Source organism: Brachyhypopomus gauderio, chromosome 17, assembly GCF_052324685.1.
Source record: "Brachyhypopomus gauderio isolate BG-103 chromosome 17, BGAUD_0.2, whole genome shotgun sequence".
Classification (NCBI taxonomy): Eukaryota; Metazoa; Chordata; class Actinopteri; order Gymnotiformes; family Hypopomidae; genus Brachyhypopomus; species Brachyhypopomus gauderio.
The window spans coordinates 15,487,194-15,501,171 of NC_135227.1; the positions used below are offsets into that span (position 1 = coordinate 15,487,194).

Below are 13,978 nucleotides of genomic sequence, written 5' to 3' on the forward strand. Positions count from 1 at the left end.
AGCAAGACTTTCATAATATTGGTTATCTATCGAATGTGCTTCCTGTAGACATGGACAAGTATCTTAAATATTTCTTAAATTAATCTTAAATAAACAATTTTTTTTATCATTGTCTGTTAGTCTAAAAATGCTTTTGGATCTCCAAATATATCCCTGGATCATTGGATAAGCGATGTAGTGTAGTGGGTCACTGACAGAAACAGTGGGTCACTGACAGGAGCATTGAAGGACTGAACTCTGCTTTTGCATTCAACTGTGAGACAACTTATCATTTTAATTTTGGAGCTATTTCCTTCTGTGATCCTGCCACTACCACAGACCACTTTTCTTTTCCATCTGCAGAGCAACCTCATTCTATTATGCATGAAATATATCTGTCTCCATGTATCATGCTTGTAGCCTGCATGGTGATTTCAGTCTTTTGAAAGTGACTCTCTGGAACATGCATAGCCTATATGATGACAGGAGAAGACAGAAGGCTTAAGTAAGTTTGATGTACAGTATGTGAACAGAAAGGGCTCGACTCTGACTGCTTGGTCTGATTGCTGACCTGTGTGGTGCTCACAGGGGAGCACTGTTCACTCAGCCCAGATGGTGGGCTTTATTTGCATTCAGCACTGCCTTTAGAATATGTGTGTGTTGGGGGGGGGCATGAGGGGTGGAGGAGACATTTCGCAGTAGAGCATCTAACACATGTCAAAGCACAGAAACCTTTATCCGCAAGCGAAACCTGACTCATGACAGCCCATAATTCACAGATGTGAATGTGCCATTTAGAAATAGTTTCAACAGATCTGGAGTGGGTTTAGTCTTGTGTGTGCGTCGGGGTAACTGAATGTCATATGTAATATTCATTGCATCCTCATGCACGTTGGGATGTTGCTGTAAAAAGAGGACTTTAAGGGCATTCATCACAATAAGAGTACTGCGAAGTTTGAGACTTTCCACTTATGAAAAACACCATCATGCATGTTGTTGGGTACAAATAAAAGCACAAAAAAGCCCCAAAAACAATTTGAATGACGCTACTGTTCTTGAACTCACTGTAAACGTGACCAATAACAAAGCCAAGGAACACCACCTGCAAACGCGGATGATTCTTCTGTTATGCAGGTGAAGATGCAGGTGCACGTAAGTCATTCTCAATGAGTCGTTCTCATCTTTTAGCCAAACGCACTGTGAAGTGCCTGCTAGAAAAGGCTCTCAACCTTATGAAGAGTTACACTGAACTGCACTTTCAGTGCAAGATTTCTATTACACAACATGGCCAGAATAGCCTACTAGTGCTGTTTGCAGGGAAAATATCTGGGTGATGTCCCTTTCAGAGTTTTACAGGATATCTGAAGCTCTATCTAATGGCTTGAGCAAGGAAAGAATTTGCTCTTTCAAGTGAGCATTTGGCATACAAGCCAATGAACACGCAAATGGTAGAACAAATACTAATCAAGCTCTGTCAGTGGGCCCAGCGTCTGCTGGTGTGGAAGCTGTGCTGAAGCTAAACTGAAGAATCTTCACCAAAAGTCTCCAATGTCATATTCAAATATTGCACTGTCAGGACATTTGAAAACACATTAATGAAAGGTACACTGAGGACAAGACAAATAAAATGAAAAGTATGTTGGCTGGAAATGAGACATGAAAGAAATATCAAACACTAAACATTTCAATTAGATTTTTTTTCTTTCATCATATATATCAGATATATTTATAGGACATATAGATGACTTGAGACCTGCAAAACTATCTTCAAATCTATGTTACATTCACACTAATAATTAATAATTTGAGATTACACCTTTTGGAGGTCCCATTCCCATTAGCTCAATTGTAGCAAATCTATCTATGTAAAGCAAAATATGCGTTTCTACATTATTTCTACCACCATTTCCAAAAAATTCCGTTTTGGGCTTTACATCAGCTATACTGCAAAACCCTGCAACCACAGTTATTTTTTTAAATCAGTGTATGTGTCCCTGACTTATATCAATGTTGACTAAACAGGGTTTATATTGCAGGTTAAAGCCTAGGGACGCTAAGACCCTGCAGGTTGCCTCCTCTCCCACCAAGGACTATGATAATCAAAGCCGCAAGTTTTCCATCCGTCCTCACTATAAAAAGCGAGGACGCATACGCGCATACCAGTGAAACCAATAAAGAATCGATGTTACTAGGAGTAGAAGATGATGTTTTTGAAAGTACTGCAAAAGGAATACTCACCATGGATATTGGACTGTTTGGTCAACACAACTTTTTCGTTGTTTCATTGTGCTTTTTTGTAACTTGTAAACCTTATCTTATTCTCTTTTCTCATCAAGTGAAGAGAAAAGAAACAAAATAATGTAATATCCTATGAAAAAAAACAAACCATAGATCCATATACTATGGAAAAAATTTGTCAAGAATGGCTTTGAAGCCAATACAAAGCAGGGACGCAAAGGAAATGGTTTACCATTTTTAAGGATTCACAAGATGCAAATGAGTTTTGTGCGTGTCCTCGTCGCCTGGTATGGAGAGTCTCGGTCACTTCAACCCAACTGCAGCAAATTATGGCCAGATAATGAACGCCTCGAGCAACAGCACCAACGTGACCTACGCATCTAAAACTGAGGGGAAAGAAATAAGTCTGCTTTTCCAAATAACCGTGGCATTACTTCTCGGTGCCATCACACTCGCCACCACGTTATCCAACGCGTTTGTTATTGCCACGATTTCCCAGTCCAGAAAGCTCCATACACCGGCGAACTTCTTGATAGCGTCTCTTGCCGTCACGGACCTCCTGGTGTCGGTTCTGGTGATGCCCATCAGCGCGCTCTACACGCTCAGCCACACGTGGACACTCGGACAAGTTATCTGTGACATTTGGCTGTCCTCAGACATAACTTGTTGCACCGCGTCGATTCTGCACTTGTGCGTAATTGCTTTGGATCGATACTGGGCGATCACCGACGCGCTGGAGTATGCCAAAAGGCGCACGACGAGCCGGGCTGCAGGGATGGTGGCGACCGCTTGGATCATCGCTATTTCCATTTCTCTCCCTCCCTTCTTCTGGCGACAGGTGAAGACGGGGCAGGTGACCAGCTGCGCCGTAAACACGGACCACATTTTTTACACCATCTATTCCACTATTGGGGCGTTCTATATCCCGACTTTGCTGCTTATTGCCTTGTATGGGAGGATATACGTGGAGGCGAGAAAGCGCATCTTGAAGCAGTCTCCAAAGAAAGTGGGGAAAAGACTTACTTCAGCGCACCTCGTCACTAATTCTCCTGGGTCGGTATCTTCCACCACTCCTTTACACTGCGGGCGCCAAGAGCTGTGCCCCAGTGACAACGGATCACTTACGACTGACAGCCAGATTAAAATAACCGTGTCTGATTCACTTCTGGAGAAAAAGCGCATTTCGGCTGCCAGAGAGAGGAAAGCGACAAAAACGCTGGGCATAATTTTAGGAGCCTACATAGTCTGCTGGTTGCCGTTTTTCATTTATACACTGTTGTTATCGCTTTGTCCATCCTGCCGTTTAAACCGAGAACTGTTTGACTTCTTCACATGGCTTGGCTACCTCAACTCATTAATAAATCCCATCATATACACCATGTCAAACGATGATTTCAAAAAAGCCTTCCAGAAGCTTTTGAGCTTTAGATGTTACAGATAAGCACTGAGAATCAAGAAGTATACCACATCCATGAAATAGGAATAAACTAGCACTTATGTGTAATACGTGTTATCTCCAACTGATCTTAAGCATCCCACTGCATAATATGATTGCAATATTGTGTCAATGTTGCACTGTCGTTATTTTGCATTCAATAAAATGTCGAGTTACATGGTTGTTGTATGAGTATTGCTAAGCAACTGAGTGCTGATATGAAATAAATTATGAATTAAAGCTTAATAGTTCTGAGCTAATGATGCATTAATAGATAAGTAAAAGCATTCTCTTTTTTATACTTCTTAATCTCCTTTTCTTTTCATTTACAAACTACCTTAAATACACATTTCTGAAAACTAAAGTTTGATATACAATGAAATATCAAACTTTAGTGGCAAATACAATAGACAAAGCCGTGAAAATCCACGGCAAGGTCAAACACACCATTCTCCAAGTGGTATTTACTCAGTACCTTTCATGAAGTTATCTGCAGGTCAGGCTTTGCTGTGCAAACAAGTTATGTTTACTCTTTTTCCAGATTCTCTGGGGCCGTTTCATTTTCCCATCTACAACTAGTGTTTGCTATACATGTATGTTGTTTCGGTTAAGCCTATATACTGAGTAGGTATTACAGAAAATGAGCTCAATTCAAAGATAGGTCAAATTATTTAGACTGCCCTCAACAATATAACAAAACATCCTGCCAAAAGAACTGACAAGGGGTCTGCCAAAGTCAATTTTGCCTCAGGTAAGTCATTCATAATTATTATATGCTAAAATAATCAATTGTCTATGACTTGCAAATCTAAACTCTTTACTGAAAAAAAAGTGAATTGTTTTTGCACCAAAATGCCATGTCATCACTCTCAGTCCTACAGGATTTTTAGCATTGATTTATCAAACAGTAATATTTCCCATGAAAAGTGGAATTACAGGTTATGTGTAAAGTTGCAAGCATACCAACCACAAACGGAAATGAACCAGTGTTGAAACAGTTTTTATGCAATTCCCTGAAGGAGATTTCTGATGTCTACAGAAAACTGTATAGCTCCAGGTTAAGCGTTAACCAAGTCAAATTAACGGTGATGGCAACAGTGATTTTCTTTTCCTTTTCAGAATCAACTCAGAACAGTACAATGGACAAGCGCATGATTTAATAGATATATAAGCACTTGTGAGTCCTGTTTGCTTTTGATAATTTTGTCAAATCTATAAAGGTACTGACGTCATATCGGGGAGAGAAGAGAGGTGTGTCAGGGAGCATGTACCTTTTTGACATCACCTAATATAATTAAAAGGAATGCAGGTGTGGTCTGACGCTCACAGATAAGCACATTTTGAGCTTTTTATTTGTACCTTCTAAATTTGCATCAAACAATATGTCGCCAATATCTTTAATGCTTATGTTTATAGTTAAACAAAGCCAACCAGCAATCACCCAATCAGATACAGAAAATGGACAGGAACAAATGTCTTGATTTGGCTCTGAACTCTGCCACAGATTTAAATTATAATAGAAAATATATAAGTGCAGGACATCAGCTTTATATTAAATATATTTACATCAGTACATGTATCATAGGATTGTTTGTTCAAAGTTCATCCCACACATTTCAGGAGGCCATTAGTAATTGAACAAATTAGCTCCACCTCAGTATTCAGTATTCAGTATCTGTTATATTTCTATATGAGTACCTACTCCATTATTATCGCTTACAAATGTTTGTGGCACCTCATATCAAAATCAACACAACATTGATTTATTTCCCCCCCCAAGTATACACCAGGCCACAACATTTCATGTGAAAAACAAACAGTAAATAAATAACTTGTCATCCATTCACTGGTCACAGCTCAGCCAGGTCAAGGCCTTCCCAATACAGACATGATCTTGGTTTCATTACATTCTGTGGTGCCGACACAGATGAAGTTGCACATAGTGCTGCTTTTTTTGACAATTTGACAATACATATATAAAGCTTGGGTAATAGAATTTACCATGACGTATAATGAAGACTTGTGTAATAGAGAAGAGAGGTCAGAGGTGTTATAGTACATACAAATGAACAGGCTACTTTAAACAGGGGTGATCAGGATTAACACTGGCAGACATCCTACCAGGAGTAGATCACATGAACATAGGTAACTCTCTTTTCCCACACTGGAAATACAGGCAAAAACTCAGAGAAAACAAGAAATCAATAAGTAGAGAAACATATCTTGGAATTGTCAGGGAGTATATCTACAAGAAAATCAGGAAAATCTGCATCAAATCCAGTCCAGAAGATTCACTTCTCCCAGAGTTTAGCTCTGAGTCTAGTCAGGGACCAGAGTTGGGCCATAAAACATGGCAAACCCTGATGAGAGATTTAGAATTTACAGGAAGCTTCTCCATTACAGCAGAGACCTTCAGATCACAGGGTTATGATGGCAGATATGCCAAGTTTATTTAAGCACTTTTCATACATAGTAGCAAATCAAAGTGCTTCACCTATAAAAGTTGCTACACAGATAATTAAAACTATTGATTTAAATAAAAATAGTTGGTTTTAACAGAACAAAGAGAAAATAATATTAAAACTAGTCACTAAAAGAAATGTTTAAAAAATCAAGTGCATAAACTGAGTTCAAATCGTGTCAAGTGCTAAGAACAAAGATGAAAATCTAAATAATATTAATAGAATAAATGAAGAATTAAAATAAATAAAATTCCCTGTGTTGAAAAGGGACCTGTGTGTAAACTGAACTGAAAGCTTGGTCGGATAAAGGTTTTATGTTTAGATTTAAAAGCATCTACAGTCAGGGCTCTTCTAATATTCTGTGGAAACTGGTTCTATTCAAACAGCATAAAAGCTAAACGCTGCCTCTCCATGATGAGTCTTTACCTTGGGCAGGATTACCTGACTAGTTCCTAATGAAAGTTCTGCTTGGCTCATAACTCTGTAGCATATTAGAAAAATATGCTACTCTTACACCATTAAGCAACTTATAGACCAGTAATAGTATCTTAAAGTCAACTCTGCCATCTATCTTTTTTGTCTATTTTTTTTTTCTTTTTTTTTGGGGGGGGGGGTGTAGTGTGTTTAGAAGACCATTACAGTAATCATCCCTGCTAGAAATAACAGCATGGATGAGTTTCACTAGGTCTGACTTTGTCAGGTAATCTCTGATCTTGTTGACTTTCTTAAGGTGATAAAATGCTATTTTGATTTGATAATACTGCTAAAGGTGAGATCAGAGTCTATAAGTATACCAAGATAACAAGCTAGCTTTTTAGATTTGAGGGCTTTGGAGTGAGTCAAAATAGGCAGTTAGTCTGTACTGTTCATTGCTGTTCCCAAATATAATAATCTGTTTAGTCTCCATCCGACTGTAGAAAGTTTTGGCACAATAATTATACCGCCACCAGATTTACAGTTTCATAGAAACTGAAATTAACTGATGTTAATGGGGAGAATCTCCCAAATGGGCACTTCATACTGAGCTCATCTTTACTGGCATGAACAGAACCCTGGCCCCACAGATCCAGCCATGGGCTCCGGGATCTATCTGGGACACCATATCAAACCTAAGACATGCAAACATAAAACCAACAGTGAAATAGCCATCTTTCTTAACTTTGATGGTATTATGAAAAGTATTCAATGTAAAATATAGTGCATATTATAGTGCACTGTACTGTGGAAACAAGTTGCTCAGAATCCATGGGATTCCACTCTGTTGAATGGAAAGGTCACTGATTAGAGAAAGACTGAAAGTTTCCCTTCTTTCAACAGTCGTTTATCAACATTCACTTCACAATTGGGCCAACAGGATCTTCAGATACATCTTCACTACACTGGACTGCACTAGAATGTGTGGCATGTGCACGTTGTCTGCATGGGATTCAGTTTCTCAGCAGTCTTCCTGAGATCTACATGCTAGGAACGTGCCTTCTCCCAGGCACTTTTGGGCGCTCTCTGACATTCGCCTCTGCGTGTTCAGTCTTCCATGGGCCCTTCTCTTTCTGCTCTTTCAAAATTCAAATGGACTTTTCTGATGCCTCCAGATTATTCAAATTGTGAGCAAAAGAGTGCATTATCTTAGGCTTTCTCATGCATTTAATGAGTGTGTTTACTTCATGCATGCAGCCCTATGTGTCTGCTTATTTGACTATATATACTGCACAGCCTCATGTGAAAGGCAAGTAACTCATGCCCGTAGCCAGGGGGGATCGAAGGGTTCGTTCGATCCCCCCCCCCCCCTCCCCCGCACCCTCCCTCCGTACACACATGCCCCTCAAGATAGGTAGGCTATTCAATGAATGAATTGTTAATCTCCGGTGAATATACAGACAAACAAATAAGGACAGCAACAACAAACTCACAACAAACTTATAACAGTGTTGCCAACTCTCACGCAATGAGCGTGAGACACGCGCATTTGACCGTTTTCGCACGCTCTCACGCCATACATCCGATTTCTCACGCTGAAAAAAATCTAGTTTATTTATCTTCGATCTACATCTATGATTCGGGTTTCCATCCAAACCTTTCGAAAAAATAATGCTCAATTTCCAAGTTTCGGCAGAAAAAAATGTGAATTAAGCCTTGTTTCCATTCATTACAGTTATGCGAATAAACTTTAGATCACGTGAGAGGACGCCAAACAATAGTGGTTTTACGTCCATCTGGCAGTTACGCATTTTTGCACGTTGAGGTTGTGAAACATTTTTTTCTTTTTCTTTTCTTTACATGGAGAAGTTAAATTCAATTTTTGCTCTCTCCAGAACTGTTTTTGTATGCATTTGCCATCTTTACATCGCGATCATGTACAAAACCACTTGACTTGAGGCATGATACGTCATCGTTTATGCGAAAAGCCCTTTTCCATCCAGTTTTTCCGAATTTTGGCGATGCGATAGGCTAACTTTTCCACCTCCTCCTAGCGTAAACATCTTTTTGCGATATTTGGGGCTTTTTTCGAATTTTGGTCTTTTTCCATCCAGCTTTTTTCATGCGCATTTTCAAAATGCGCAAAAACTCGGTGGATGGAAAACCCACTGAGTTACTAGTTCGCTCTGGCGCCAACCACTGGCGATCGATCGCTATAGGCGCAGCATAGAGGAAACATATAAGACATAACCCCCCCCCCCCTCACTCCACTTTTGGGGGAAAAAGATCCCCCCCATCACAATGCTGGCTACGGGCCTGTAACTTGTAGTATGCTTTGTATATTTCATTATGACTTTTAAACTAATCATTGGCAATGGTTCTTGAACAACCAAATCAGTCACAATTATTATCATGCTAGAACACACCACTCTTGTGTGCTATGTTTTTGGCATTTTCCTCTTATCTTTTATTTAATATGGAGTTTATCTCTTCTGTCTCTGCTCGACCATAAACCCCAGAACATGTCAACCAGAGTGCTAAGCCAGGAAATGTGACACTGAAGCGACCTGAAGCAGAACACTTTCCCCAGTGAATTCCCTCCCACGTTCGATCTTTTCAGGACTTGGTTCACGCAGCTGACTCCCTGACCCCCTGACCCCCGACCCCCGACCACGGACCCCGGACCCGGCCCGGGTCCATGTGCAGAGTCTTGCTTCCGCCCCGTGAACATGAACGTAATGTCATACAGCATTTGGCTAAATTTCCCGGCACACATGTGTGCTCTGCATAGCACGCTCAAAAGTCTCAACTACTCAAATGTTGTCTCAAAATAAATGTATTCACTACCAATGAATTGCTCTCACAGATATTAATTGCTCGCTAGTGTGTAATTTGCATGAGAGAGTGCTAATTTAGAATTTTGTTTTGACATCTTACATGCAGAATGAGGCTCAACTGTTTCGTTACTGTTCATAATGTTTAATTACTGCCAAACACATTTTGTATCTAGAACAAAAAAAAAGCCATGGCTCATAATATTTGTGACTGGGAGCCGTCATAAGTTATTTAAATGTATACTTTTGCCTTTCCTTGGTGTGAATGTGTAATTACCCCATCTGTTTTTCAACTGCATTACTTTACATTTAAATTACTGTGTAAGTGTCTCCAACCATCATACCTGATCCTGAATTTCAGATACGAGGGATGTGAGTAGTCTTCCAGGAAGACTTTATCTTTGCACATAGTAGCCACACATTTAAGAAGTGAGAAACACCATGTGTAACACCAGCCCCATCATCAGAGGTCACACATGAATCCCTGTGGCTTGCAAGTGCTTTCAACATAACACCTTTCTCTCCCAGTATCACAGCAGGACACTTCTGCATGAAGAATTTACACAGGAAGAGTGAAAGGGGTTTCAGTGCACAAGACAACACCAATACAATACAACCAATACAATTACAAGAAAGTATGGAAGACAACAAGCATTATTATAATCCAAATTCACCACCAATCTCCCTTCTTAATAAATTAATTCAGCCAGGAAATAAGATAAAGTTTCAGGGTAATGGCACGATTTAGGATTTGATGAAAATCTTTGGTCGTGTCATATCAGACTCAGATATCAAACTTCACTTCCAACGTGTATATTTAAACACCGTAAACGCATTTTTGCAAAATGAACACGCATCGTTGCCTAAAACAGCACCTGGTTTGATTTTGATTTTTTGAAGAAAATAAATATTGTCAGATTCGTCTGAGGGGCGCACTTTAAAGACAGCGAGCATGAACGATGCCGCATAAATACTCCAACCACACTCCTTATCTGTGGCGTCCCGGTGGAAAGAGGAAACTAGCATATAACGTTTCCTAACTCGTTACGCTCCGCTTGTCAGTCATCTTCTGTCGGTCCTGACAAGGGCTCTTCGTTAGCACCTCCGGCATTAATGAATCAGCCGTTAGCGGCGCCTCCCTCCTCGCAGGCCCCGCTGCTGCTCCCGGTCCAGGCTCGGCGCTGCGTGACAGCTTGTCACCGCCAAGGCCGCCTCTCAGGAACCAGCACCGTCCATATTGATGGTTCGGGCTAACTGCCACTGCCTCACGTACTCCTGAACATCCGAGTCAGAAAGACAATTTTTCCTCTTGTCAACAAACACGTGCAGAGGGGAATGGTTGCATTTTTCATTCAATCGTTTTGACACTACACTGCACAATGTGTGCAGGTTTGAGAGTGACATTCGAAATGGACGATGATCACTGCTAAAGTGGCTGAGAAAAAATCTCTTGATCCAGTTTCCGTTAAACATAAGAAAGAGATGCCGGCAAGTTACTGTGCACGGTACCACACTGAATGTTTTCTCATAAAGGATGGCCTAGGAATGCTCGTTGAGTAATTCTCTTATGCTTTGTATGGCTTGACAATGATTTAATGAATTGCACGTTTGCAAACCCTACTACAATTTTTCATGGTTTTAAAGAATGCAGTAAGCTTTTTTTACAGACCTGCTCCACTAAGCATGCAGTGTCTATAGGGAAATAAAGCGCAAGTCAACGCCTGAAGCAATGGTAACAGTGGCCCCGGTGCTGACTTAGTTGGGTACTTACTAGCAGGGCTTGTAGTGTCCTGTGTTTTAAAATTCTTAGCTTCTTCATCTGTGTCAGGAATCCCAATTAGACGATATCAGTGGCTGGATATTATTTAATAGCAGTCTAGTACTGATGTGAACGGACATGACAGTATTTTCATGTGTGTAATTTGCAGGTAATTTTTTGGACTGCACTGTGGCTGTGAAGTAGGTGTTTTCAAATACTGCCATATGGCTCATATATGCGTGCAAACAACATACATTGTCTTTCAGTTGTACTGCTTTTAGTTAAAACGTTTGATTACCGTCTTTATATTGATGAAAATGTTTCTCATTGCAGGTTTTACCCTTACATGAGGATGTATCACGTTCGTTTTATTTGAAAGAAATTACTTTTTAAAAACAAGTGAAAACTATTGAACCGTTAAAGGAGACATTTCGCTCTCTGTGATGGCATTTAGGGGGTAATTCGGTGGCACTGAGAACATGACCTCTTTGTCCATGAATTGCCCCACCTTGGCAGGGGGCCCAGAGGGCAGTGCAGTTTGAGGTTGACTGGGCCCCTGCGTGGGGGTATGAATTTGGAGTGCCTCATCTGGGCAGGCGGCTGTGCTGACCCCACCCTCCTTGTGCAGTCTGCAGAGCTTCCTTCTGCTGTCAGCCGCAGACCTGGACGCTTTCGGCCCACTCAGGGCTTCCTGTCCAAACATTGTGTGAGGCCTTGACTGAGATAACCAACATTGCACTTGACATTCAAAGGAGATGCCTGTATTCCGAGTAATTTTCAGTATTCAACCTTTAGTATGTTTCCTGGCCAGGCTTCCTCAGTCCTGTGGGCAATGGCATTGTTTAGTTTGTTCTTTATACATATATACTATGCCATGACACCATTATCACATTTTTATGTAATCTTTTATATGATATAAGAATACCTCAGGATTACAAGAATCTGACTAATAAATAATTGACAAAGTACCTCCATAGTCCTTTGAGGTTCTATAGAGACACATTGTTATATACACATACACTGTTATACACTGTTTTATTTTACTTTTTTACACTGCTATTTTACACGGCTCAGATATCTGGAGCTTTCTTTATGACTTCTAAGATCACATGACCTCTAGCTTCATTTGGGAGCTTGGTGTAGCTTGTAAATTTGAAGGTGAGAGAAGTGAATTAGTGAGGAACTTGGATGAAAAACAGAGCAAATCTTTACATCTTATTTGCTTGGGGCTGAAATCCGCATTGAGTGTCTAAGTGTCTGTTTTTGGGGGGGCTGCTTCCCAGGTGAAATAGCCTGAGCTACTGCCACAACATCCGAGCCAACAGAGCTGAACCTTGACCTTTTGAGAAGCCAAGAAACGCTTTTTACTGCAGTTTACTTTTACGCATAGTGGCGTATTTACATGAGGGGACAACGCTGCTGGGCAGTAATTGCTTAAGTTTGCCCCCTGGTGGTTTCAAAATACACTTCATATGACGCTGTCAAAGCAAAGACCTATTGTGAAGAACTAATTATCCCGTGTAATCAATCATTTTAAGTAATAAAAGGCGTTGCTAATTCATACCTGCTGATATGAAATTGTTTATCTACTCGCGAAGGGAAAGATTGTAAAACAGATCAAATTAGTAGCTCTGTTTACAAAGTCCAGGAGAGCCTTCCTCGCCATCTCAAAGCACTGCACTACTGAACAATACCTGCAGGGGCACTGTGGAGCCAGGGGCATGACGGGCCTCATACAGGAACATGAGAGACAACCACATCCCTGTCACTGCAACTGTCTATTATCTTGTCAGTGGATGACTGTAATCTCTACAACTGAAAGGATTTGCCAGAAGTGGGAAGTTGTGCCAGAAGCCCTGTCAATCTTTTCAGTTAAATATATCAGAGAAGCTATTTTAAAATGGACTGAAGGAAAAAGATGGAGGATTTATTGCCTATAGGGTTCCAGCAAGTAGACCGAGATGTACAGCAGTGTGTAAGTAACATTTTCATGTTTATTCATTTTTTTTTATTAATAAAATGCAGCACTGCACTGAAATTAAATGTGGTAGCCTATCACAAATCATTTTTTAAATGTTTTTAATGCCGAGATAAGTAATTAAAGTAATTACATCAGGTATAATTATGACTGGGAGCTAATGGGAACCATGTAACTCTCAACATAACTTTAGATTAAGATTTGCATGACATCTCTAGTTGTAGATCAGAGATGACCAGTGAAAATATAAATTTTATTTCCTCCCCACTAGAGACGATGTACATTGCCTTGTTGTGATATAGGCTATATAAAAATGGATGTTAAATAACACTTTATTTTTTTTGTAAATAAAGAACACGTGAATGAACCGGTGTATGACAGTCATCCATAGAACTTATATGTAATTCTATGAAACATACGGTTTACTTACAGGTAATAGACTGGTGAAATCTCCCCATAGTCCATTGGCTTCTAGCTTCATTACACACTGAGAAGAGCTCTCTCACCCTCTGTCTCTCTGGGGGAGATGTGATCACTCTGGACAGCTGCTCTGCCAGACTCATTCGCCCTGCCATAATTGAAGTCGACCCTTTTGATTGGTTTGCGATTAAAGTCGTCAGCACAGGCGAAGAGGTCAAACCGCTTTGCATGAGACCGAATTCATTTTTTTACTACTCAAAATGCAAGAAACATCTCAATGACAGCTAAACAGTAAAAGGTCAATGAACTGCCTTTTCCTGACTTTTCGATGCAAATCACACATCTTAAAGCATAAGCTGTGCTCGACTTGTTACAGACAGTTTCGTCATCACATAACAAATATATATATATATATATCCCAAAAACTGACACAATGGGTAATGCATTTTAGAGTAAAAT

The 13,978-nt window shown here is 40.2% G+C and overlaps 2 protein-coding genes across 4 annotated transcripts in view; one reads left to right on the top strand and one right to left on the bottom strand.

Annotated features, from left to right (window-relative positions):
* Positions 1-13,978, bottom strand: part of colec11 (collectin sub-family member 11) — a 28,185-nt gene that overhangs the window by 12,912 nt on the left and 1,295 nt on the right. The window contains exon 1 of one of the 3 annotated variants that reach the window (XM_076978339.1): positions 2,218-2,352. The exons of the other annotated variants lie outside the window; for them this stretch is intronic. The gene's annotated coding sequence lies outside the window, so the exon portion shown is untranslated. Of the gene's footprint in view, positions 1-2,217; positions 2,353-13,978 lie in introns of those variants that run through there. 3 annotated transcript variants of the gene reach the window in all.
* On the top strand, positions 2,099-3,743 carry htr1b (5-hydroxytryptamine (serotonin) receptor 1B). Its single transcript, XM_076978337.1, has one exon. It carries the CDS (start codon positions 2,507-2,509, stop codon positions 3,656-3,658), a length of 1,152 nt encoding a protein of 383 aa, XP_076834452.1. The 5' UTR covers positions 2,099-2,506; the 3' UTR covers positions 3,659-3,743.

Coding starts and splice junctions, on each gene's coding strand:
- htr1b (XM_076978337.1), top strand. CDS start 2,507: ATGGAGAGTCTCGGTCACTTCAACCCAACTGCAGCAAATTATGGCCAG.